This window comes from Equus asinus, chromosome 5, assembly GCF_041296235.1.
Source record: "Equus asinus isolate D_3611 breed Donkey chromosome 5, EquAss-T2T_v2, whole genome shotgun sequence".
Taxonomy (NCBI): Eukaryota; Metazoa; Chordata; class Mammalia; order Perissodactyla; family Equidae; genus Equus; species Equus asinus.
In genome coordinates this window covers 99,170,852-99,197,159 of record NC_091794.1, presented here as the reverse complement: position 1 = coordinate 99,197,159, position 26,308 = coordinate 99,170,852, and the positions used below count along the sequence as shown (strand labels likewise).

The following is a 26,308-nucleotide window of genomic DNA, read 5'->3' as shown; positions in this document are numbered from 1 at the left end:
ATGCATGCATGTGTGGGTGGAGGGGGTGTCACCGCTGGCTGCTCTTAAAGTCCCTTGCAAATGCCAAGTGCTTATGTAAGCCCACTCAGAGGAGGCATAACAACCTCCCTGGGTGCCCAAGAATGGCCGTCCCCACCAGCCCCAGGGCTCGGGTTACAGGCCTTCCCCTGCACTGATCTCCCAGTGACATTTAGAGCCGTGGACAGACCCCACTGTTTTTTTCCTTTTCTTCCCCTGCTCACCAACTTCATCCCCAGCAGCCACTGGTTGCTAGGCAACCTGGGACCAGGCTTGGGTGCAGATTTCAGAATTCGGAGGCTGGGGAGGTGGTTAACCCTTGCAGGGCAGCTCTTTGAACGGCAGGGTGACTTGGGGTTGGGGAGAGGTTTCTTCTGTCATGGGTGAATGACATTAGCTCGTGGGGATGCGAGTACAGAGCAGGTGCTTCAAAGAGATCTCTCAACAGTAAAAAAAAGAATCCCAGGGCTTTTCCATCAAATAACGGGAAAAGAAAACTGAGATGAAGAAAGACATCTCAACTTCTAAAAGGAAGGGCACTAAGCCCTGCTATGGGCCAGACCCTTTGGGCAACCCTTCCAGGACCGTCTGAGGTGTAGATCATGGTCTCCATTTTACAGAGGAGGCTAAGGCCTAGGGCGGTCGTGCAGTCATCCAGCTGGAAGGGGGGAAGGTGGGATTTGGACCCAGCTCTGCCTGACTCCAAAGCATGTGCTCTCCCCGGGCCTCTTAGCAGGGCACCCAGAGCCAGAATAGAAAGATCTGGGGCACTACAGAGGAGCAAACTCCATCTGCCTTTCTCTGCCTGCCGCCTGGACCAGGGCCGAGCATCCTGACCAGCGTGCTGCAGACAGTAAACTCGCATTTGTCTGAACCCTCCGATCAAGCACATCTCCACCTCCCTCCCAACCTCCGCTGCCCCTGGGCAGGGTGGTGTGAGGCAGGAACATCAGCTCTGGGGTCAGATGACCTGAGTCCGAATCCCAGCTCTTCTTTCCCTGCCTGTGTGATCTTGGGCATCTCACTTAACCTCTCTGAGCCTTAGGGTCCTCTCTGATAATGGGGAGAATGATACCCACCTCCAAGGTTTACCACGGGGGTTCAAGGTGCGTGTGTAAAGCATCTGTCACAGATGCTCAGCAACCGCAGCTGTTGCTGCTGCACCTATTTTATGGATGAAGAAACTGAGGCCTGGAACACCCAGGCCAGGCAGGGTGTTCCAGAGCACTGGAAAGGCTCAAGACGCACGTGTTTTAATCTTGCCTGTTACTTGGATCAAACCCTTGCCGTCTCTGGCCTCAGTCTCCTCATCGCTACAATGAGGGGTTGGGCTGGATGGTCCCTAAGGGCGCTTTCAGCTCTGGAGAATGCCAAGGGAGCCGGGCCTGAGGCTGCTTCTTCTGTGCCCCTGGCCTCTGGCCCAGTGCTAGCCTTGGATGGGCACGCAAGGGACACTCAGTCAATACTGGGCAAGTGGACAGACATGTGCTGGTCTTCCTTGAGGTCTCAGCACATAGCAGCAGCAGACCCAGGATGAGAACCCAGGTCACCTAGCTCCCAGCCCTACTCCTGGGAGCAGGGGCTCTGCAAGGCAGGGGCGGGTACTCACTGGCTGGGTCAGCTGAGGAGGGGGCTGCTGATGTCCTGGCGGTGATGGGGAAGTGTCTCCCATGCTACCTTCCTCAGCGGGGCTCTGGACTCTGGGAGCCCCAGTCAAGCTTCAGGAGCAAGGGGCTGCTGCTGCTTGGCAGGGAGCAGCATCTGCAGAAAGCACCGCCCAGGCCACGAACCTTCTAGTCCAGCTTCCAGCCCTTGCCGGCACCTCTTGCATGTGCTGAGGTGAGGTTGTTTCCGTGTGCCACCTCCCAGGGCTCCAGGCTCTGCCCCAGGTCCCCCTCCTCCACCTCCTCCACCTTCTGGGGTCCTGGGCTATGGCTCTGGTCCCCACATGGAGAGTGAAGAAGGCTGATAAAGAAGCTGCTCCAGGCACAGAGTGGCTAGGCCAGCCCTCGTGAGCAAAGCCAGCCCGCAGGAGCTGAGGGCAGAGGCTTGGTCTGAGCCCCAGACCGCAGTGCGGGAAGCCCCGTGGCACCTACCGACACTCCATTTCCTTCCTCAGAGCACTCTTCCCTTCTTCCTTGGCCCCTGCACTTTTGGGGGGCGTCAGAGGAAAGAACTCCTTGAGTATGTTTTCTCTAAAAGTGATGCCTTTTCAACCATGTTAAGGTAACACCTGACATGACAGATGTTAAGATGAAGACAAAAAGAGGGGAAAAGACACCACGTGAAAGTGAGGGCACGAGTCAGGCTGAGAAGAGTTGGGGGTACCTTTGTTGCATGCCCCCTCCCTCACCAACCAACAGCCACACTGCCCCGTGCCCCCTTCCCCGCCCCCATGGTGCAGCTGAAGGGGTGGGAGGAGGTGGTCAGCACCTCGGTCCCTGGCCTCTGGAAGGCATCTTATGCATAAGGAAACAATACTTCGGGGACCACCTCCTCTAGTGCCTCCTCCCCCCCCCGCCTCTCGGCCCTGATCCCTGCCCATCTCCTGGACGTGGCCCTGGGGCCTCACAGAAGACACTTCGCTTTAGGCCTGAGGCTGGTCACAGCCAGAGAGTCCAACACAGGAAGTCTCCTTGAGCTCACACTGAGAAAAGGGGGCTCTCTTCCTGTTGACAGGGTACCTAGCCATGGGGCTGTGGAGGCCCAGAAGCAGAGCTGGGGCTGGCCCTCCTCTTGCAGGGGCCCGAGTCCTCAGGCCACCACATTTCAGGTCTCACCATGGGGACCAGCGAGACTGCACAGTCCTAACTCTTGGGGGGTCTTGGTGTGTCGTGAGCTGGAGCCCCGGGTGGGGCTCGCTGGGGAGACCTGGGGTCTGAGTGCTGAGCACCCATGATAAGGGGGGAGATGAGGGGAAGGGGGATGTTCCCGACCCCGCAAGGAGACAGATGAACCCTAAGACACACTCCCAGCTGTGAACAAATACAGCCGGGGGAAAGTGGTTTATGCAACTCCACCAGGCCAGACAAGAGGTGAGACGCACGCTCTAAGGGCATTCAAATCACTGGCTCCACTGGAATGAATGGCATTCACAAGACAGCTACGACCCAGCGCCTTCCAATGTGCTTGTCCCGCCCCCCCAGCCCAGCAGCCCAGAACAGGTGCTGGGATACTGGGGGCCACTCCCCATGTGCTGGACACTCAGTCCTTGCCTGCCGTGTCCTTTGCCCTCCTCCTTGCATGGCCTCGATGCCATGTGACTTGCCTTCCAGGGCACCTCCTATTCACTGGCATGCAGTCCCCTTCACAAATGTTTGTTCAACTGAAAGACAGCCGAGCTGCTTTGTTAACACATGACAGACATAAGGAGGAACGTTCTCAACAGCAACAGTTGCCAAGCGAAGCTGCAAAATTCAACATAATCTCAAGTCAACAGCTATTTATTGAACACCTACTATACGCCAGACTCCGTGCTCCCAGAAGGTGCTGGAGATACAGCTGTAGACAGGGGAGAGCCGAGGGAGACCAAGCAAGGACTCTCAGGAAGCTCTGATCCTTGGAAGTGGCCCATTCCATCCCAACACGGAAAAATCTCATTCCCTAAAAGTTCTCTGGGTCCACGGGGAGGCAGACATGAAGGAAAGGCTCAGGTTCAGAGCCATTTCTCCGCAGAGAAGGCTACTCACAGGCCACGGTCCCGTTGACGAGGTGGAACTGGTAGGTGTTCAGCACCGGCTGGCAGCCCAGCTGCTTCAGCTTCTCATAGCAGCAGTCATGCGCCAGGCAGCACCTGACGGCCAGAGCAGAGGGAGACGGTGCACACCTGGGGGCGGGCCCCTGGGGAATAAGCTGGAGGACCACAGGTGAGAACCAGAAAGGACTCACCTGCCTCCTCCCCTGGGCGAGAAGGCACTGCAGGTAGGGAGGTAAATTCCTGATCATATTAAAAATAGCAAAAACAACCACTAACATGGAATGAGCCCTTTCTGGGACCTCCTGCCACCCTGTTAGCTCCTCGCAGTAACTCTGTGAAGTGCTATCGTTGTCCCCATTTTCTAGGGGCAGCCACGAGATTCAGAGAGCTGAATTTCCCCAAATTATCTATACAGCTGGAAAATGATAGACTCAGGACCCAAACCTAGCTCTGTGTGACTCAGGCATTCACTTAATGACTTTTTACTGAGTACCTACTATGTGCCAGGCTCTGTGATAATTTCTCAGGAGACAACTGTCAGCAAAAACATACAGACTCCTTCAGTCCTCGCTCTCATGGCATCAGAGTCGGCCGGGGTCGGGAAGGGGGAACATGCAAGGAGAGAAAACAGCTGGGGAACAGCCTCAGCTCATTTCCTAAACCAGCACTCCAGGGCCAGGCGTGCAGAGACCTGCGACTGGATTCTAAGACAGAAAAAGAAAACATCTTCCTCTCTCACCATCTCCATGTGCAAGCGGGCTCTTTGCTGACTGTCGTCTTTGGCTAAAAGCGTCAAAATTCTCAGCAGGCTTTGGACTTAGAAGGACAGGCTCAGAGCATCAAATGGCCCAGACTTAGAAACAGGCAAATTCTTGTTCGAATCCTGACTCTGCCACTCAGGTGCTGTGTGTTTGGGGCTTTGCCACTTTGGTTTTGTGGGTCCTCATCATTGTCACCAGTGAAATGGGGATGGTAACACTGCCTCGGCCATTTGCTGCAAGGATTAAGTTAGGCCCTTTGTGCAAATTCTGGTGCTCGACACATGATGGGCATTTCATCAGTTCCCCTCCAGGGCTCCGGGGTCCTTCCAGCTGGAACACTCCACCGTCTCATGAGCCCAACCCAGAGGAATCCAGCTCCAGGAGTGGGCACATATTTATCCACACTCGATTTAGAGTGGCAAGGAACATTTTGCTTCTGATTTCTCCAAATGAAACAACATGCCAACTACCCTGTGTGTTCTTCCCCTGGCTAGATTACACCAAGCTCCACTTTTTCTAGAAACTCCCTCCCCTCTCCCTTATCCTCAGGAGGAGGCCTGGCAGCCGAGTCTGTGCTAGGTGACCTCACCCAGACGGACAACTTTTCCAAAGTGAGCCCCTTGGATTCTTTCTCCCGGAATTCGGAATCAGGACTGGGAGACAGCGAGTCAGCCTTGCTGCGCCTATATTCCTAAAGAATGGGGAGTTGAGAGAGGACCATGTTTGCCATGAGGACCGACGATTGAAAACGTTTCTAGAGCTCTGAGCAGGACTGACTACATAATTTGCACGGCCTCGTGCAAAGTGAGAATGCAGGGCTCCTTTGTTCAAACATTATTAAGAATTTCAGGATGGTGACAGAGAGCAGTCAACCACGTGTGGGACCTTAGGAATCCCAGCTCTGCAACTGCACGGGCCGCATATAAGGGAGGCCAGCCCAGGCCCAGGGGTCCTCAAGCCCCTCCTCCCACTCCCATTCAGTTTTTTTCTTACACTCACCTGAATTGGTTACTTGCCATGCAAGAGTCCCAATCTGTCGCTCTCACTTCAAGCATGGATTTCAACACGAATCAAATGACAGGAGGCCTTGGAGCCTCTGCACTCACCTGTCAGTGTCGTCCACGGGGGTCCCTTTGCCCCCAAGCCCACAGTAGCAGCCATATCCGTAATATGAGAAGAAGGCACTCCGCCCTGTGATGTGTTTGACCATCCTTTGAAATTGCCAGAAGCTGCTGTGGGTGGGGGCCATCACTGCCAACGAGAAAATAAGGAAGAAGGAAAGACCCGATGAGAACCATGACACCTTGGCATCCCCTGACCAGAGGGCTCTGCATTCGGGCCCATCAGGAGACCCCCCCCCCCCATACGGCTCATGGGCACGGCTGGGATCATCAGCCTCCTTAATGGAAAACAGAATCGGATCTACAGCATCACACAGCTGGCTTCTTGCTAGCCCAGGATGAGAACCCAGTTTCCACGATGTTCAGGGCAACAGTCTACTGTCAACTACAGTCTTCCCCTCAAAAGTAAAAAAACAGGGGGCCGGCCCCATGTCTGAGTGCTTAAGTTCACACGCTCTGCTTCGGCGGCCCAGGGTTTCACCGTTTTGGATCCTGGGCCCGGACATGGCACCGCTTGTCAGGCCACGCTGAGGCGGCGTCCCACATAGCACAAACAGAAGGACCTACAGCTAGAATATCCAAATATGTGCTGGGGTGCTTTGGGGAGAAGGAAAAAAAAAGATTTGCAACAGATGTTAGCTCAGGTGCCAATCTTTAAGAAAAACAAACAAACGAACACCATCTTAGGCAGAAACACCCCAGGTCTGATGAGAAAGTTTAACAGGAAAAGTTCAAAGCAGAAATGCCAGTCCTTACAGATATAATGGGGCATTTACAATCTCTCTGGAGAAACAAAATACTTAAGGGGCAGAAAAGATGCCCTGAGTCCATTTTTTTAAATGGCAAATATACATGGACCCAGCAATTTTTACTTCTACAAAATGCTTATGCAAGTGGGGAGAAAAAATATATATGAGGATGTTTGCTGCAGCTTACTTGTCATATCAAAAAACTGGAAACTACCCACACATCCACTGACAGGAGGATAATAACTAAATGATGTCTTAAAAACATATCTTTTAATAGCACTATCTCTAGGCAATGGGCTTAGGGAAGTAGGTGGAGAAAATAACAGGCAGCATTTATTTTATAAACTTTAATGCAATTTGATTTTTTTCTATACTGAGCGTGTATTACTTTTCTATTAAATGTTCGAAATGTGTATGTGCGAAGGCCTAGGGGCATGTATATAAACTCTTCAGAATGGCCACATCTGGGTGTGGGCAAAAGATTGGGGTCTGCGGGGGCTGGCCCCGTGGCCGAGTGGTTAGGTTCGCGCGCTCCGCTGCAGGCGGCCCAGGGTTTCGTTAGTTCGAATCCTGGGCGCGGACATGGCACTGCTCATCAGGCCACGCTGAGGCAGCGTCCCACATGCCACAGCTAGAAGAACCCACAACGAAGAATACACAACTATGTACCGGGGGGGCTTTGGGGAGAAAAAGGAAAAAATAAAAAAAAATCTTTAAAAAAAAAAAAGATTGGGGTCTGCGAAGGACTCTATAGTCACTTATTTGACTTTTTAATTACAAGCATATATATTTTGCAATAAAAATAAAATAAAAACATGAACTTGAAGAAGAAAACCAGAGACAGAAGGTTTGGGGAAATTTTCCCAGGAGCCTTCTCATCTCACACGGTGGTTCTGGATGCCTTGTCGTCACAAAGCACCGCAGAGGGGGCCGCAGCCCAGCAGTGGTCACTGCTGCCTGAGCAGCCCCTGGAAACAAAGTCAGGCACTGATTTTCAGGGCACATTGTGGGGGCTGCAGAGGCGGCTCTCCCGCCTACAGGTCCCCCCACACTATGATCGTGAAAACTTGAAGTCTACCACTGACTAAGGGAAAATAGGAACCCCATTTTTGACATTTTGACTTAGGGACCTAAAATTATTTCTATGCAGCCGAAACAGACAGAAAAATGCATTTAGACAAATCTCTACTAAACTAATAAAACCAGAGTCAAAGAGTTTCCCAACAGACCCAATACTGTTTCCTAGTAAGTTCTCTTTCACTTTGCAGAGGTCTGTAATCTGATCTCCTGGTAGCAATGACTTATAATTACCAATTATTCCATAAGTCACCGTGAGAAAGTCAAGAATTAATCATTCCTCAATTAGCTAGATACATGCTTGCGTTTCAATTCTAGAATCTACATTACTTTAAATAAAGGCAACCAGCATCCAAAGGACCAAAAAGACTCCGGAAGGGGCTGCGCGCGGTGAAACGGCAGTCAAATGCCCCCTTTCTAAGCAAACGGTGAGTAACCTTCGATTTTCCAAAAGTTCTGTGAGCTCCCAAGACTTCGAATCAGCCTATTTTGCAGAAGAAACAGAAGCAGGAGGACTCGTGGGGGCCTGTTCCACTTCTGATTCTCTTTTCAGTGACCCATGATTTTCCCTCACCCCATGCCGCCTCAGGAGGGGCTGCCCCAGACACTGGCACCCAGATGGCAGGAGGGCACCCTGGAGCTCTCCCGGCTGCTTGCCACTTACAGCAGGAGGCGAAGATCACGAGAACACCAATGATCTTCATTCCCGAGGAGACCACGGGGCCAAGGTGCCAGGATCACCCCTTCCTCTGCTCCGGAGGGGTCTGCCAGTTGAACTCCTGTTTGGGGAGGAAATGACCAAAATGAGGCAAGGCTGTGTGGATGCAAAGCCCCCACCACAGTGCAGGGCTTCTAAAGCCCCCCCGTGGAGGGCTCAGAGCAAAGAGAGCTTTCTCAAACTAATTGTCTCTGAATATGATACCCCTTCTGGTATTTAGACCTCAATATAAAGATAAAAAGGGCTCAATAGCTGGAAAAGTGCAAGTGGTTTTTTTTTCTTAAATTTCTTTCTTTGGCAACACTATCCCTTCACCTTTTTTTTCTTTTGAGGAGTCAGTATTCCCCCGGTTCCCAAGTTTAAAGGCGTATACGGTCAAGTGTCGCTTAACGACAAGGATATGTTCTGAGAAATGCATCGTTAGGCAATTTTATCGTTGTGGGAACACCACAGAGTGTACTTACACACAACTAGACGGTATAGCCTACTGCACACCTGTACTAATCTCACGGACCACAGTCGTAGATGCGGCCTGTTGTTGACTGAAATGTCGTTATGCCGCACGTGACTGCGTAGGGTTCGTCATGGAGATCCAGCACAGGAAAGTCCAGCCCCATTTGCACGTCGGTCCTCATGTTTTCCTTCCTTGATGCCCAGGCGTCTTGTTCATAAACCTAGCCCCTCTGAACCTCCGTTTCCTCTCCCATGAAGTGAGACTAAAATTACCCACCAGTAATTTCAAACATTTAATAAGAAATTGCTATACACCAAGTGCTGTTTTCTTTAAGGGCTTCACGGGTATTACAACATTTAATCCTCACAATAACTCGAGAAGCTCTATAATCATTTTAGAGGTGGAGAAACTGAGGCCCGGAGAGTTTGGACAACTTCCTCGCACTCACGTAGCGCCCTACTGCACAGACTTGGGGGACCAACTGAAACCACACAAGTAAACGGCTTTGTACTATAAATGCTGGAACAGGCAGACACACCCTTCTGATTGCCGTCAGCAACGGCAGTGGTAGCCGTATTCGGCACAGTTACCACAGGAGGACAGAGGAGAACGTGGGCTCCGGGTCCCACGTCACTGGGCGGGGGCCCCACGGGTCAGTCAACAGCTCTCTTCAAATACAGGTGGTCTTTATGCGCCCATCATACATCAGACTAAATCTGATAACTCAGGACTTGGAGTGTGAACAATGGCTCACTTGAGCCTAGAGGATTTGGCAGGTGCAGAGCTCCAGCTAGATTTACACTCTGCAGAATGAGCCTCCTGCCGCAGAGCCCTGGAGAGTTCATCAGACACCTTTGCTCTTTTTTTGCCCTCTTTGGCAAAATTCTGGTGGATGCTGAGCTTCTGGGCCCTGACCAGGCCTGGTCCCAGCCAGCCTTCATTTCAAATGCTGCGCGAGATGTTTCTAAATTAGGTTCCATCTCTACAGGCTGGCTTCCTTTTTCTCTTTTGAGTCTGAAAAAATAAGCATGTGACGGTTTAGTCCATGAAGAAGGGACGCACATCTTTCAAACTGGCAGGTGAAGACACTTTGGAGACAAACAAAGGGACCCAGGTGCGTTACCGGTAATGAAATTTTACGGGCTCTTATTAAGGACCAACTCTCCGCTCATCCAATGAGACAAGATTCTGGCCCAAGGAGGGCTTCCGAGCTGCTGGAGAGACGAAATGGGTCAACAGAAAACATGTGGACCACGAGCCCCATGCGGGCAGAAGTTCTACGTTTGGTTTTCCATTGTTTCTGGAATGCTTAGCACAGTGCCTCGCAGGTCCCCTCTCCAGGGCTGGAATATCAGCTGCTCCTGGGAGTTGCTTCTGCTCCAGGGAACAGTCTAGTCAAAGGTTATGACCCCTCCTGGTGAGGAGGGGAGGAGTAGCCAATGCCTGGCTGAGGCGAAGATTTAAGGCGCAATCCCTGCTCTCCTTCAGGACAGCTCTGAAAGGCCATCCCAGCCCCAGAGCTCCCTGGAGGACCAGCTGAGGCCTCAGCAACTGCCTCTGTGTGTCAGCTTCTCCCTCTGAGTGTCAGCTTCTCCCTCTGTGGGTCAGCTTCTCCCTCTGAGTGTCAGCTTCTCCCTCTGAGTGTCAGTTTCTGCCTCTGTGTGTCAGCTTTTCCCTCTGTGGGTCATCTTCTTCCTCCCCTCAATCTTGCCTTCCTTACTTCCTGACAGGTGTCTCTCCTGGAAGCTTCCCGGCAATATACTTCTTTGTCTCAGAGTCCGTGTCCAGGAAGGACAATTTAAGCCCGGGTAGTGATGAGCATTACTCTAGTCATTGTGTAAATAAATGCCTTTGAGCTCAGTGGAAGGAGCAGTGAACTCACCTCCAAAAGGATGCAGCGTTTGTGGGGGTCTTGAACCTTAAATTCGTGTTCTGCTCCTATTTACTCCTCGCTCCCACCTCACCACAAAAACACCCTACCAGGTGGGGACTATCACTTTCTCATTTGAGAGTTGAGAAACCAAGGCTCAGAGAGGAGAAGTGACTTGAAAAAGATCCACACAGCTACCAAGTGGCAGGGCCAGGACTCAACCTCGGGCACCTAACTGCAGATCCAGTGCTCTCTGCACCACGCCAGGCTCCCTGCCTGGACCTCTTGTCCGTGTGGCATTCTGAAGGTTGCAGAGCACTTTCACAGACACTGACCTTCACGGCTATGAGTTAGGTGAGATGAACATGGTTCTCTCCACTTGACTAACCATTTGTGGGTGCTTTGGATTGTGCTCAACCAAAACCGAGAGCACAGAGATGTGATGAGGGGTGAGAACGTGGTAGAGATGGGGGCATGGACTCCCCTAAACCAGCAAGTTGGCAGGTCCCTAAGATGCCCTCTCAGACTCATCAATCCATCTTATGTAGACAGTGAGGAATCACTGGTTGGCTTTTTTCCTGTAGACAAAATAAGGAGGAAAGAGCCTGCAAGATCCGTGGGCCACAGGTCAATTTATTTTGTCCACCTAGCATCTATCTAGCACAAACTAGTACTGATGATGATGGTGGGTAACACTCGTTCACACTTATTTTATATCTTGCACAGTTTCTGAGCATTTTACATACATTTACTCATTAAGTCCTTACATCCCCCAGCTAGATAGACATTATCCTCAATTTACAGATAAGGAAACTAGGCACAGAGAGACGGGCAGTACATAAAGGTTTGAGGAATGAATGAATGAATGATCAGAGTCCTATCATGCTTCAAGTTACAGAAATAAAAACAAAAATTACAACCTACTGAGAACCAGCACAGGGCTAAGCACAGCACATGGGTTATCTCCTTGAATCTTCTTTCAATACTCTCAGTGAGGAGTAGATGATCAACCCCAGTTTACGGATGAGGGAACAGAGGCCGGCAGAAGTTAGTACTTTTCTCTGCACATTGACAGAGACAGGACTTAACCCAGGTGTGTCTGACCACAAAGGCATCACCCTAACCCCTTGGCAGTCCTCCTGCTCACCTGCGGGTGGTGAGCCAAGCACTGTTCTTATCCAAAACACAGCTGAGAAACACATCCAAAAACCGAGCATGCAAGCAGACACCACAGCATCTTCTTTTAGACGCAATTCTAATGAGGCATAAGCCTCTTTTTCTCAGACCCAGAAGATGAACAGGAGTGAAGCTAGAGTGGCTGCTCGTAGTAGGAAGGCAAAGGGGAGGGAGCAATGATTAAAACGAAAACTGATCAAGCTTACAAACCCTGGGGCCGTTGAGTGTAGGGGCAGAGAGCTCCAGCCACGGCACCAGCCCTGCATCTGGAGCACAGTTATTGACTTCTAGTGACCAAGAAAATGTTGCATTGTGCAAGAGATTGCAAAGGTGGAGAGCAAATAACTCCGGATCTATATTAGAGAAGAGGGTTGGAGCAGAGCTCCATCACTTCCTGGCAGAGCCATTTATGCTCCCTGAGCCTTAGCTTCTTCATCTGTGAGGTGGAGACAATGACCCTGGCCCCCTACGGATCATAGGCAAGACTCAACAAGCTCCTGAAGGCGAAAGCACTTGGTCAACAGTAGCCAAGGTGAGTTGCGGTGTTTGATATGTTCTGCTTAAGAAGACTGGGCAGTAGGCAATATAGTTTGGATATTTTCTCACAAAATGGGGAAAATAATAAATAAAAAACTAACTGTGGTACTTCAAGGGGTAAGTTTCATTATCCAGAATCTTCCCCCTTGCAGGTCCCCTCGGGATGCTGATCCACCAGGAGGCACGACTAACTGTGCCAGCCTCTTGGCCTCTCTGCCAGAGTATCCATCCAGTCGACCTTCCGCTTGAAGGTTATCCATCATCTCAATCAACATGTCTAATGGGATCGAGGACAGACAGAGGAGGACACTGGGTATAGACTCCAAAATCTAGAAGTCACTAGTTCAAAAAGAGGCCAAATGCTCTTTGGGGACAAGCTGCTAAGAAGCTGACGCTTCTGCCTTCAGCCCGGCCTGTGGGGAGGTCATTTAGACTTCAAGCCAGAAATCCTCGTGGGGTCACCAACGGCAGCTTTGCTGGATCTCTCAGTAGAAAAGCCAGCTGTGGAATCAGCATCACCATCATCATAATTTAATTCTTATTTACTGAGCACCTACCACGAAGCAGGCACTGTGTGGGCAAAGCAGGAGACTCAGACACAGGCAAGTTCCCGCCCACAAGGAGACGGAAACAGGATGAGGATGAGTGTTAACCTTCACCAATCCTTTACCATGTGCCAGGCACTGTGCTAAGACCTTGACATGTTATCTCATTTCTCCCTCGCAACAATCCTATTCTTATCATCTCCATTCTACAGATGTGGAAACTGAGGTTCAGAGAAGTTAAATCAGTTACCCAAGGTCCTCAGCTAGCAAGTGGCGGAGCCGGGATTCGAACTCAAGCCTTGACTCCAGAGGCCATGGCTGCAACCCCTATGACCTGTGCAGCAGGCAGGTACAGATAAAGTCCCATGTAGGAATGCCGAGTGGGGACAGGGGTCTGGGATACAGGATGGGCTTTGGAATCAGCCGGGTGGGGTTCTAAAACTTCTCTACCACTCAGTAATTTGGGGGGCCCTGAGGTTCAGTTGCTTTCTTGGGACTGTTCTACTGGACCCAAAGGAACCGGGAAAAGCACATGAGTTTTGGGGGTACAGGGAGAGGGGCTGGTCAGAAACGGCCTTCATGAAAGAGATGACTTTTAAGATGGGCCTTGAAGGATCAGTAAGTTTGGATTAACTTCAAGGAAGGGAGCAGGGTGGGGCAGGAATGAGCAAAGACCCTGGAGATGGAAAAGCTGAGGGCCCATTTGGGGAACAAGGTGACTGATGCCCAGGGAGAGAGCTGGGGAGCAGAGGGAACCATGGCCGGAAAGGAGGGTGAGTCCACATCTAAGCTGGCAGAGCAGTGACCTCTGGCCACGTTTACTAAGAATCCACTGCGCGTGTGTGCCAGAGACCGGGCATTATCGGGTTCCTCCTGTGAAGACACCCTCTCTAAGGAGGGACAAGGACAGCAGAGTCAGCTGTCTCTTTAAGGAACAGGTGGGCACAGCAATTGACTGGCCAGCTTCCTTTCCTTCCCTCCAGCCGCCCCCGGGACTGTGCATTACGTGGCACCGGAGAGCAAAAGGCACATACTGCGGAATATTCAACAGGCCTCAGGCATAAGTACCATTTCACTGCATGCCCATGTGGGGACACACACACATACACACACACACACACAAAGGGGATGAGAAGCCAATTTGATTTTCCAGAAGATTGCATAATTCTTAGGTGATATTAAAATAGCTGATGAAGAATCCACTTTCATCTTTTTTGGGTGGGCGTTGAAAGGCTGAAGTGCATTGCTTAGATATTTCTGACAGAATCATTTACAAGAAATAAGCCACCAGCACCGAGCTGCAAAACCATCAGATCCTCAAACCTCCAGCTCCTGCACCTTCCTGGGGCCTCAGATGCCTCCTTGGACATCCAGGGTAGGCGAGGAGGCCACCCAGCATGAGCCCTGCCCAGCCCAGGCCCTCGCCAGCAGCTCCCACGGATCAGGCGCCTCCTTCCTGAGATGGGCGGAAACAACACCATTGAAAGGATTCTCTCCTTTCCAGGCCCCAAAGAACTTTCTGCCATTGCCAATCACTTGGCACATAATCACGTCCAGCCCGTGCCTGCTCTTCCACCCTTGGCTCAAATGTATTGAAAATACTCTGATTTGTAACCCTCTATGGGTATGAGATGTGTTTTCTCAACCAACTGTGAACATCTCATAGGAGGGTCAGAGTTGTGCTCTGTCGCAATCCTGTGTCCATGCGTCTGAGATAGACAAGACAGCAAATAGTTTGCTACAATTCCAGGTAATGAATCCTAATTCTTTCCTCTGATAATATGGCTCTTGAATGTCTACTAACATTACCTTTCAATAACATAGTCACTAAATTATGCATCTGCATATTCCAAGAATCTAGAACAGCGCCTGGCAGACAATAGTCCAGTTAGGACTCCTGAAGCCACCTTAATTCCATTTTGCAAGAAAGTGTTCATCCACTAAGTTGGGATCTGAAGGGCAAGTGGGCATTAGGCAAAGGAAGGAGAGGAGGGGTTGGGGGGGGTGAAGAAGAATCTTTTAGGCAAAGGTGACAGCAGGAGCAAATGCCTGGAGTATGGGAAGGGTGTGTGTACGTCAGGCCCTGTGGCAGGGAACAGGCTTCAGGGCAGTCGTGGACGAGAGTCAGTCTTGGACAGAATCAGAGGATGGTTCCCTCCCATTAGAACAGAGGAAAGGAGGAAAGCAAGGAAACAAAAGTAGACAAGTCTGTAAGTTTCCTGGCAGAAAGCTGACAGCCTTCCCATACGATGGCTTCCAGCTTCTCTCTGAAGAGGGGAGGAAGGATGCCTTCTGAATGGGAGGAGAGAGGGGGCAGAGGTGGGCAATTTCAGGAGAGAGGACAAGGTTTGAAAGAGCCACTGAGGAGAAAGGAGACAGAACGGAGCTGGGGAAAGTGGAAGGATTTCTGCATAGGGTTGTATGCCCAATTGAGGTTGGAGATCACGTTCCCGTTACCTCAACGTCTGGGGCTGGTCACCATTTCTTCAGCACCTGGGTGTAGGTGGACTGACTGGGGTTCCATCAGGCAGGAGGGATGGAGAGACAGCAGGACAAGGGCATATGGAGGATTCTTCAAGAGACTGGCTGAGGCAACCGACCACGGACTGGACAGGATCGGGGAGAAGCAGGCTGATAGGCAGGGAGAAAGCAGAGGGCCATGGACTGGAGTCTGGAAGATGTTGAAAGACAAATGAGGTGGAAGTGACCAGAGTTGCTGGAAGTACAAGAGGTCATGGTTGGAGAGTCAAAGCAGATGTGGTTGATAAGCTGGTTCCGGATGTGGCCTGGCAGCGGGAGGCTGATGTGGAAAGGAGGAGGACGAGGAACTGGTGTGGAAAGGGTTGCACTGAGGACAGAAAAGGCAGACAAGTGATCCTGAACTCAGATGCCCAAAGAGCAGCCACTCAGATTCCAGGGTTCACAGAAACCAGTCTAGCAGCTTCATCTGAAAGCCGGGGACACAAGAGGACCAGGGCCCGATTCAAGATTCAAGGTCACAAACCAGGTTTGAGTCAGGCGAGACTGTTCCCCTCCCTCAGGCCCCCAGGCCAGGGCTCTCCCCTCCTTGATGATCTCTCCCCTCGGAGGTGAGCAACCAGGCAGGCAAGCGAGACCAACTGGTGCCCTGTCGCCACCTCGGCCTCCGCCCCCGCGCCCAGCCCCCTATCCCTCCCCGCCAGGCCAGGCCAGGCCAATCCTGCCAGACCGGAAGCACGTGGCCCCCCACCAGCGCGGTTGCCCGGGAGACCCGGGCTGTTTACCGGCAGGACAGAGCAGGGCGACGGCGGCGGCGGATGGAGCCGAGCTGCGAGGTGAGCGCGGCCCGGCCTCCCTCTAGAGGCCTGGAAGGGTCCCAGAGAGGTGGATCCGAGCCCCCCCCCAACCTCCCCCGGTACATAGCCCCGATGGCCATCTCCAGACCCCGCCCTGTGGCGAACCCCAGGAGACAGGCGAGGGCCCGTGAGAGAAGTGGCTACTCCCCAGGGGCAAAGCCAGCCTGGCCAGAGCTCACCCTTGCTGGATTAGGACACCTGCTGCGCTCTGCGGAAGCCAGAGGGCCTAGGAAAGCGCTGGGCCATGCCCTCCTGGCTGGGCAGTACAGACGAGGGCACAGATCCAGAGGGACAGCAGGATGTCCTGTCACACGGAGAGACCGGAACCAGATCTGAGCCTCCCCCAGACCAAGCCTCTTTCACCCAAGGCAACTCTCACTTTCTGGATGCCTTTCTTGCCCTCCCCCAAAGCCGTCCTTCTACTGCTTAAGCTTGTTTCCTTCCAGAGCTGCCAGGCCGTGGAGATAATTGAGCTGCCCCCCCACCCTTCCACCTTTGGAATCATCCCCAGTTCCTTTTCCAAACCTTTGATCACTTGGTGGCTTGTGGTCCAATTTCTCCACTCCCCCTTTTAAATGTGGCACTCTGCATAGGACAGTGCCTTCTAATCATTAGCCCGGGTGGAACTGGGAATGGTACCAAAGTTTTCTCATTCTCAGGCCAGCTACCATCTCCTGTTGGTTCTTCTGAGTGTTTTCATCCTGAGCCTCACGAGGAGGAGGGGGCATTGGCAGGGGATGGTATTAACTGATGAACAGTTTTAAAAGACCAATTCAAATGCATGCATCCTTGGTATATACCAGCAGATGGGATGTGGGTGGGTGTATTTTATTGCATTTACTGTCAATTTAGATTTAGGTTGTGAGTGAGAAAGGGTGAGCTGCCCCTCTGGTGGGAGGTGGGTGCCTTTGGAAAGCAGGAATATGGCTTTAGCTTTTCCTATCAATGTTTCCTTCTTTCTAGTTGGTTGGGCAATTAGTCTGAAGGAGTGGGCACCTGCCCTTCTGGCGGTTCCTTGGAAACAGTTATCAATGTTTGTTTCCTGACTCCTAGCAGCCCTCGGGGGTGCAGCTATTATGTTTAAGTAAACAGGCCACTTGCCTCTTCAGCTGGCAGCTTGATGGATGCCTACGCCCAGATCTTGTCAAATCACTTTGTGGTTGAGAGTCTGCCAGGCCTAGAGGTGGTGAAATGAGCTGAGCAGGGACAGTGATGGGTGCTGTAGAAGCCTCCCTGGACTGAGGGGGGCAGGCAGAGTCAGGGACCCAAGGTGTGAGTTGGTCCAGGTCCCCAAACACCTGTTTCCGTGCCCTCCCCTCTCCGTGAGATAGAGGCTGGGGAGAGTTGGTGTTCCCTCCATGCAACAGATGGTCCCGCGCTCGAGAGGAGGCAGTGGGTTATGAAAGCAGGTTCGATGGAACGGTTTTACCTGAAGGAGGTGTTAGTCTCTAAATAACCATGAGTGGGCTTATAGGAATTAGTCATAATTGATGTTTTTTTTTTTTCCTCTGAGCCAGCTCCCAGTCATGTTATCTTATGACCAGGGTGTCTTGAATATGACACCCCCTGAACATGGATAATTATATAGTACCAAAAGGTATAGAAAGTACATGCACATACTCAAGTTTTACTGTTAAAAATAACCCCGCAGAGAGCCTATGAGAACACATGACTTTCCTTATCAAAGTTGTTAAGGAAGAGGTTTCTAAGTTACCAAACTTGCTGACAGTCAAGCCTTCCTGAGGCTTGTGTGGGAGTTGGAAGCCAAGTCTGTGATAATTCTGTCGAAGCTGTGGCAAATTAATAGCCATTCCCCGGGGGGGAGGGCAGGCCGAGAGGGGAGGCGCTTTCCCAGTGGAGCTTGTCTTAGCAGAACGGTTGGACAATTAGGACCTGCTCCTGCCGTCCTGAGTTCAAGTGCAGAGCTGCTTAATTGTAAGTGAGGGACTTTAGAACTCAAGTAAAACTAAAATATGTTTATAAAAAAAAACACATTCTTCACAGTTGATGAGAAAATAGATTAAATTAACAAGGAGCTGGGCAGGCTTTTTGGATGCCAAGGAGAAGACTCCTGAACTCGCAGCTGCCAGATTGGGTGTGAAAGACTGGGAGAAGTGGAAAATGTGGACAGACTCAGTCTGTGAGCAGAATCGGGAAACAGGCCTTTGAGTTAAGAAAGAGAGGGTGGATTTTGAACTGAGTAGGACTTCAGGCATGTGTAGGGCTACTGTGTGTTGTTTAGTTGTGGTTTTAGTGGGAAAGAAGAGGATGCTTCCTAAAATTAGGCAGTAATGATAATGTGCACAGAATGTAATGTTAGAGTGCAAAGCTAAGAGGCTTGAATGACATCCTTCAGGACTGGGTGATGGAGGTAGCTTGGAGTTAGTGAATTTGAGGTAAGTATAGGATTAAAGTGTGGAATTAGAAGAAATTTATTAGAAAGCATTTCTTTCGCATTTTTGAGGCAATTTCATAGGCAGGAGCTCGTTGAAACCAACCTTCTGGCATTTCTGCGCAGTGGGCAGGGTAGGCACCAGTGCCCTGATTTACCCATCTGGTTGGAGGTGACTAGGAATGCAGCCACCAAGGATGCCCTGGGAAAAAGCTCTGAAGCAACAAGTAAGACTTTTGAACCTAAAATTATAGAAAGCATTCAACAAACAGAAAAACAAAAACAAAAGGAAAAAAGCCTTACCACTTAATTAAGCCTTGGCTGTGTCCTAAGCCTGGTGCTTACAGCCTTACCTGCATTATTTCTTATTACTGTCTGCATGGTGCAGATAAAGAGACTGATGTTCAGAGGTGTTTAAATAATGTCTTCTAGGTGATATAGCCAATTCTGTCATTGAGGAAAGTGATGCAGCAGAAAGGTAGAATGATCGCCCCGTGGTCACATAGCTAGCTCTTGGCAGAACCTGAAATAGAACTCGGGTCTTATGACATCAGGTGCTGTGTCCTTTGCACCCAAACATGCTGCTTCTTGGGGACCATGAGGCACTGGGAAGTTACCAGAAGGTCTTTAGAGGGCTGGGAGAGACCTGGTCAGCTTGTGGGCAGAGAGAGCAGCAGTCACAGTAGTGGTCAGGATTCAGAGGGAGGCGGGAGCCCAAGACGTGGCAGTGTCCTGGGAAGGATGTAACCAGGAATGGGGAGGAGGAGCTGGTGGTAATCGTGTCAGTGAAGGGCCCACCAAAATGGCGAGGAAAGAGGGGGAGATCTCATTTGGCAGTTCTGGGCCTGCATAGAGAAATGCTTACGCCTCCCGCCACACTTCAGAACATGCTTCCATGTGATTTCACTGGTAATGAGCACCCTGTTGGGAGATCCAAGTCTGGAGGCCCCCAAAGTGTTTACAAGGTAGGTGGGAAGACAGAAAATGATAAGTGCTGGGGAGACACCAAGCCCAGTCCTCAAGAACAGGACCAGATGTCACAAGACCTGGGTTCTGTTTCATGCTCTGCCGCTAGCTGGCTTTGTGACCCTGGGGCAATTGCTCTGCTTTTCTGGCTCGCACATTTATAGAATTAGCCTGTGCCCAGAGTCCCCTTTGGAGCTGGGCTAGGACAGAGTTTGGTAAATGATGGCTCACCGCTCAGATCCAGCCCACCACCCATTTTTGTGTGGTTCGTGAGCTAAGAATAGCTTTTACATTTTTAAATGGTTGAAAAAAAATCAAAAGACGAATAATATTTTGTGCCACATGAAAATTATATGAAATTCAAATTTTAGTGTCCGTAAACGAAGTTTCATTGGAACACAGCCACACTTGTTCATTTATATACCGTCCATGGCAGCTTTCACACTACAAGGGCAGAGCTGAGTAGTTATGACAGACTATATGGCCCACAGAGCCAAAAATATTTACTCTCTGGCCATTTACGGAAAAGGTTTGCTGACCCCAGTCTGGAACCTGAGCATCTCCCTGAGTTCTGGCCAGTGGGCGGGTCCGCAGAGGGGCTTCCTGCTCCTCTCCCCGAAACCCGCCGGTGGCAAAGTTAGGGCAGTGGAGGGATGTTGCGTTAAAGTAATTTGTTCAGAGCCACCTAGCAAGGCTGAATGAAAAGACAGTAGGAAGGAACCTGAAGTAAGGGCAAGCTATGGGAAGATGGGGAAAGAGTCAGAAAAGGAATGAGGGAGAAAGGGAAAATGGGAGTCACCGAGGGTGCCTCTCCCACAGTGAACCCTGGACCGGAGCCGCTGGCAGTGCCTGTTTAAGAAGCTCCTTAGATGGGGTGCGGGGAGAAGTTGTCATCTGCCTCTCAGCTCTCGAGTGCAGCTGAGTCTGTTTCCCTGCCTAGTATCTTAACAGCGTTGCTTTTGCTCTTTTAAGCAAAGGCAGCTACCGGGAGCACTCCTTTCTCTGCCTCCATGTCAGTGGGAGGGAACAGGCCACGCATGGGGGCTCCCCACCCCCGGAGCCCGCAGATGCCTCAGAGCACAGCAAGCCCGGCTGTGCCTTGGGATTTGCCCTTGCTCTCCCCTCGCCTGGAAACTTGCCCCCTAGGTCAAGGGTGGGCAAACCATGGCCTGTGGGCCAGATTTGGAAATAAAGTTTTTTTTTTATCGGAACACAGCTGCAATCGTTAGTTTATGTATTGTGTATGGCTGTTCTTATGCTACAGTGGCAGGGTTGAATAGCTGGAACAGAGACCACGTGGCTTCCAAATCTGAAGATATTTACAGAAAAAGTTAGCTGACCCCTTCCCGTAGATTGGACCATGGCTTGTTCCTTTTCATTCCTCTGGTCTCTCAGCCTAAAGGAAGCTCCCCCAATAAGCATAAGAATTAGTCTCCCACCCTAGTCACTCTTGGTCCCAAGGTTCTGTTTATTTTCCTCATTCCTTATTACTCTTTGATAATATCGATTTACTTGTGGGTCTTTCCTCACTCGAATAATTTAAGTTGTAAGGACTTTGGTTCATTGGTAAATTCCAAGTGCTGAAATGAATGAATGAATTGCAACTGACACCCCTCTCCAGATGCCAAAAATCCAGAGAAGCCTTCTGCCACCGATAGCGGCTGGTTGGTTGTTGGTTATTCTGGCACCTGGAGAGTGAAGGGCTCGGACCCAGAAGTCCCAGAAAGTTTAATCGATGACCTTCTCTCTTTTCTCCTGCTTTTTTAGGGGTCTTGAGAAGCAATGGCCACAGAAGCTCCTGTAAACATAACCCCCCCTGAATGCGGCACTGTTATCAGCACAGCAGCTGACAGCTTCGTTTGGCAGCCAGACATGCACGTCATAAGGCCCAAGTCCGCCAAGGGACGGACGCGGCCCAGTCTGCACAAATCCCAGGGCGCAGAGGTGGGCTCTCAGCGCACACCGCCTTCCCTGCCTCCAGCCATTCCCTATGAGTTGCCAAGCAGCCAGAAACCAGGAGCCTGCGCACCCAAATCTCCGAATCAGGGAGCTCCTGAGGAGGTCCCGGAGCTGCCGCAGCAGGTGTCCTTCGGGGGTTCGTCTTCCCTCAATAAATACCCAGTTCTTCCTTCCATCAACAGGAAGACCCTGGAGGAGAGGGCTGTGGAAACCGTGGCCGAAAAGGCTGGCTCACTGCAGCTGAGCGGCATCCAGGCTCTGTACCGAGAGGAGTCCTGCACCAGGAAGACGAGCACAGAAGATTCCAGAGCCCGAGCTCGTTCCCCGGAGAGGAAATTCATTGTCCAAACCAAGAGACAGAACCCCTCCGGGCCTGGAGACCTGGAGGAACCATCAGATCAGGAGCCAAGGCTGCTGCTTGCTGTCAGATCACCCTCAGGTCGAAGGTTTGTACGCCATTTCCGGCCAACCGACAACTTACAGACCGTTGTTGCTGTGGCTGAGCACAAGAACAAGGCCAGCTACCGACACTGCAGCGTTGAAACAATGGAGGTGCCCAGGAGACGTTTCTCTGACCTCACCAAATCTCTGCAAGAGTGCAGAATCCCCCACAAGTCGGTGCTGGGCATCTCCCAGGAAGATGGGGAGGGGTGGCCATGAGTGTGCAGCCACCCAGCTGGGGTCCTGGGTCTCTGAGCAAGGAGCGTGCTCGGGTGCCATGGCCTCCCAGGCAGCTTGGTTCGAAGTGCCATGTGAACCTGGTGTGGCTGTGATGCTTGGGACTCTTGTCTTCACAGCATCTCCTTTGAAGCAGTGAAATTTGCACAGGCACTGGGTGCCTTAAGAAGATTCTCTTCCAGTTGTTAAATTCTCTCCACCACTGGGATGAACTGGCAAGTTCCCGCGGCGGTTCCTGAAACAGCTGCGACCAGGCCTTCTCCTTTCCAGAGTTTTGGGTCCCTCTGGAGCACCTGTTTGCCTTTACAATGAACTCTCACTCTCTTGAAGCCAATGGTTTGCCTTTCTGTATTTGATGCGGGATTAAACACTTCCCAGAGAGGATTCTAGTCTGGTAAATAACCAGGGTTCAGGAAATGTCGACGTGGCATTTGTATTTCTTGCAAGCATCTTTGAGAAACAGGCGGTTGACCCTCTCGTGGAAGGAGCCCCTTTGCTGGGCTCGACGTGTCGAGGTTTTTGGGGATTACTGTTTGTGTGAGGTGGCTTCAGAGGAAAGAGCAGCTCTTTTGCTAATACAAACACGCCAGCACATCAACATTGCTAAGTAGTCTGAGAGCTGGAAAGTCACTTGCTACCACAACTGTGGATTAGCCAGTAGCTACTTTTTAAGAGAGACTGACGAGATTTTACAACTTTTGGTAGGTACTCACTGTGTGCAAAATTTTTCCAAAGCTGAGAAAAGCCGGTGTAATCTGATTCCCTTTGCTTTTGTCAGTAATGGAATCTTTTGTTTTTAAAATGCACAAGGCTCTAAGTCTGTACAAGTTTATACTCAAGGCCTCCTTGGCTTATCTGGTTGTGGGTACATCGTGTTATCTCCCAGTTTCAGTGTCTCGCCTACTTCAAACACAGAGGCACCCCTGAAGCGACAACAGTGCCCCTGTTCTCTGATTTAGAATCCTCCGGAGGAGGACGGCGCCTCAGTTTGGTGTCACTTTGCTGTCCCTGTGCTGGGAGACCATGTGCCCGAGTCTGGTTGATGGGCGTGAAGTGCCTCTGACTGCCTTAGCCTGGAGCTGTGTTGAAGACCACAGAGTCTTGTTTTTCCAACTCTGCGGTGGTGACGCGGACAGTTTGCCAAAGTTCTCTTGTACTGTAAGTTCAGCAAGAGTGCCACCTCTCCTCTGGATCCCCTTTATGGCCAAATCACCGTTCAGAGTAGGGAACACTTGTCCCCCCAAGCTTAACCATCACAAAGCCCCAAGTACTGCTATGGACCCCACTTCCTGTGTACACAGAGAAGGCAGGAGTCCTTTCTGGGTTGCTTCCAGTGTTGCTGCCTCAGCAACAAGTGTATCTTGTGCATAGATAAGGGATGTGGTTGGAAATGTGACTCCCAGCAGATCGATACTTAGCCATGGAGATTAGTACCACCATCATTTCCTCTGAAGAAGGCTCTCCTTGTCCTGGCTGCATCCCACACCAGCCAGATCACTCTAGAAGAGATTATTCCTAAATGTTTCATGAAATTTCTTAATACCATCCTTCATACCACTTCTTAAGACCATTTGTTCAGCTGCTCCTTTGCCTGCCAAGGTCGGCCGGGGCTCGCAGTGCCTTGAGCAGGCCCACGCAACTGGCCACCTCTCCCAATCAGTGACCCTGGCAGAAGGGCCTGGTGGCTCGAGTCTGGTCCTCCCGGTACAGGAGTTCCACCTCCCAGCCAGGACTCAAGCTCCTAACTCTGCCTCTGAGGCAGGAGCAGGGGGAAGAGCCTCCCACAGACCCACACCTCCTGTGTGGTAAGAATAAACTCCCACCCACCTGGGACTCGGTAATTGCTCGAGGCAGGAAATCTTTAGAAAACTTCAGTGCAACGGAGCATGTTTGAAGGGGTTGGAATCTTCCACACTTCGGGGTTTGCTGCTGCTGTTTACCTTAGAATTTGGGGGTGGCGAAAACAACGGAAGGCATAAAGCATAGAAACATATTAGGATATGTGAATAAAGCTAGATTTGAACCACCTTAATAAACGCTTTTGGGGGGGACAAAAGATGATGATACTAACAATAAAAACCGGTTTGTGTGAAACTGAGTCAGTGGAGAAGCGTATCTTGTGTTTTAGCCCAGACTTCGACTGCCACACTTAGTGGTCAGAGGGGCTCGTGAGTCGGATCCTCAGGTTTCTCCTTGGCAAACCACTTGGCTCTGCCATTAAATCCTAGTCCTCTTGCCCAGGGTTGCAGATGCCCACTTTCCCCTATCTCTTGCTTTCCGCTTAGATCATAGCACCACGCTCGTCTGTGTGGCAAGAGATGCCTGAATTTCTCCCCAGAATTATTCCACGTACTCTCCTTTTGAAGTTGGCAAGAACAGACTATATCAGAATTTCAGAGTTCTTGGTGGCTCTGCACCAATTAGGCACCCTGGCCTACTGGGCTAAACTGGGCCCAGTGCGCTACTCTTGGTGGCCCTGGGTAGGTCAGTTTGCCCACTCTGTGGTCACAGACCTCAGTCATCCATTTAACCAACAGTCATTGAGGGCCTACCCTCTGCCACACTTGGTGTCAGGCGTTGGTGCCCTAGCAAGAGAGCATGGGCAAGAAAATCTGAAACACCTCTGGACTCTGAACTCAAAGCACTGGAAGGCAGTAGCTGGAGCTTCACCAGGAAGGCCCCTGGAGTGAGGATGAGGCTGGCTCTCTGCCCTGTCTTCTCCCCACCTCGTGGAAGTGCCAGGGGAACTTGTCTCCACCTTTTCTCGTGCTGGCACAAGAGGTTGCTCATTAGGGACAGAACTTTGCACAGGACAAAGCTTCATGACGAGTTAGTCCAGTATATCCCTGGGAAAGTCCACTAGGTAAACTAGTCCTGGCAGCAGGTGGAACAGCAGGAGAAATAAGTGACTCATCGAGAATCCAAAAAGTTTTCACCAACAGATGGCAGGTGGTTTTGACACAACAGTCCTTGCCCTGAAAGGACCTGGAGACCCAGCCAGCAGCCGCCAAGCCAGGGCAGTCCTGCGGCAGAGACCCGGTGAACCTGACCGTGGCCAGCAGTACCCCAGAGCTTCCTGCTGCGTAAGATGCTTTACAGACAGAGAAACCAAGTCTTGAGGCTCCTGCTCCAATTAACCTTACACACTGGTGAGAGATCACTATCACTGTCATGTGTCGCAAAAGTAGGCATTCCAGGCACTGAAGTTTGCTCTTGTTCATGCTTTCATCACCGTTTTAAATGGGTTTCTAACGTCATATAGAGCCAACCCACCCCGAGAGGCAAAGAAGTTTCTCTTTATGTGATTTTCTGTTGAGGTCTTCCTAATAAGGTGAGATCAAAAGATGCACAGTTTCCTGCGGTTTGGGGGTTATTTTAGATGAGCCCTTTATATGGTAAGATCATCTACTTTTCTACCTTTTAAATAGAATTGCGAAGAAAACGTGGTTATTTTACTTTAGCATTGGTTTGGAAATCGTTCTGAGAATTAAGCAGGACCATCTGTTTTCTTAGTCCCCTAAGGCAACACACGACAATGAAGATAAAAGTTCTCGAGCCTGTTTAGCCTCGCCCCGAAACCAGAACGAACCCAAACCCCACTATATCAGCAGCGAAGGTCAGAGGCCACTGCGGAGGAGGCAAGCCAAGTGGAGCGGACTTTCGGCGACTCGCCAACACACAAGACAGTAACTCATGTTACAAAAATAAAGTTGGGTGTTTTATTTTGTCTACACTGGTGATGTGACATTTTCCTCTCCTGATTAGGGCTGTTTCTGCCAGCCCTTTCTGACGTCCCTCTGTGCTGCTCTGCCTTGCGACAGCTTCAGAAGCAGCTGCGCTCCCAGGCGATGCAGAACAGATCTCTGGAGGTGTTTTGGGACACACTTAAATCCTACCCCAAGAGGTTGAACAACTGATGTGACAACTGCCGATGGGCACAATTAAGCAGCCTCATCCTGATGGTCCTGCTCAGAGGAGCGCTGGCTGCTGTGTTGAGTAGACTGTAGGGGAAAATGGAAGACCAACTACTGGGCCTTGACGGTAACCAGGGGAGAGACGATGCTGGCTTGGGCCAGGGGTAGCCATAGATGTCACGAGAAGTGGTCAGATTCTGGACACATAATCCATCTTCTTAGGGAAAAAAAAGCAAGCTAATTTGACAAGTTGGGATTTACCCAAGTGGACTTAGCTTGACCATATCACCAATGTGGACTTTTTCTGCAAAAACAGACAAACAAACATGACAGCAACAAGA

General features: G+C 50.9%; 2 protein-coding genes across 19 annotated transcripts in view; one reads left to right on the top strand and one right to left on the bottom strand.

Moving 5' to 3' along the window:
- PLA2G2C (phospholipase A2 group IIC) overlaps positions 1 to 26,308 on the bottom strand; it is a 69,968-nt gene that overhangs the window by 5,769 nt on the left and 37,891 nt on the right. For 2 of the 15 annotated variants that reach the window (XR_006527559.2, XM_044769877.2), the window contains exons 1-5: positions 16,238 to 16,403; positions 8,088 to 8,202; positions 5,583 to 5,727; positions 5,066 to 5,167; positions 3,708 to 3,811 (exon numbers count right to left, since the gene is read on the bottom strand). Coding sequence is in view for 13 of the 15 variants with exons in the window: in XM_044769877.2 (XP_044625812.2) it covers positions 3,708 to 3,811; positions 5,066 to 5,167; positions 5,583 to 5,727; positions 8,088 to 8,127 (391 nt within the window). In the remaining 2 variants the exon portion in view is untranslated. Of the gene's footprint in view, positions 1 to 3,707; positions 3,812 to 5,065; positions 5,168 to 5,582; positions 5,728 to 8,087; positions 8,203 to 15,180; positions 15,320 to 15,727; positions 15,864 to 15,986; positions 16,111 to 16,237; positions 16,483 to 16,583; positions 16,712 to 26,308 lie in introns of those variants that run through there. The other 13 variants (XR_011503590.1, XM_044769878.2, XM_070510863.1 and 10 more) reach the window with 11 other exon arrangements.
- On the top strand, positions 15,910 to 25,775 carry UBXN10 (UBX domain protein 10). 4 transcript variants are annotated; one of them, XM_014854772.3, is made up of 2 exons: positions 15,910 to 16,037; positions 21,184 to 25,775. In XM_014854772.3, the coding sequence occupies exon 2, from the start codon at positions 21,199 to 21,201 to the stop codon at positions 22,033 to 22,035; it is 837 nt and encodes a 278-aa protein (XP_014710258.2). In that variant the 5' UTR covers positions 15,910 to 16,037; positions 21,184 to 21,198; the 3' UTR covers positions 22,036 to 25,775. The 4 variants fall into 4 exon arrangements, with proteins under 4 accessions (XP_014710258.2, XP_014710263.2, XP_044625806.1 ...); XM_014854777.3 differs by lacking the exon at positions 15,910 to 16,037 and adding an exon at positions 17,878 to 17,993; XM_044769871.2 differs by lacking the exon at positions 15,910 to 16,037 and adding an exon at positions 18,562 to 18,677.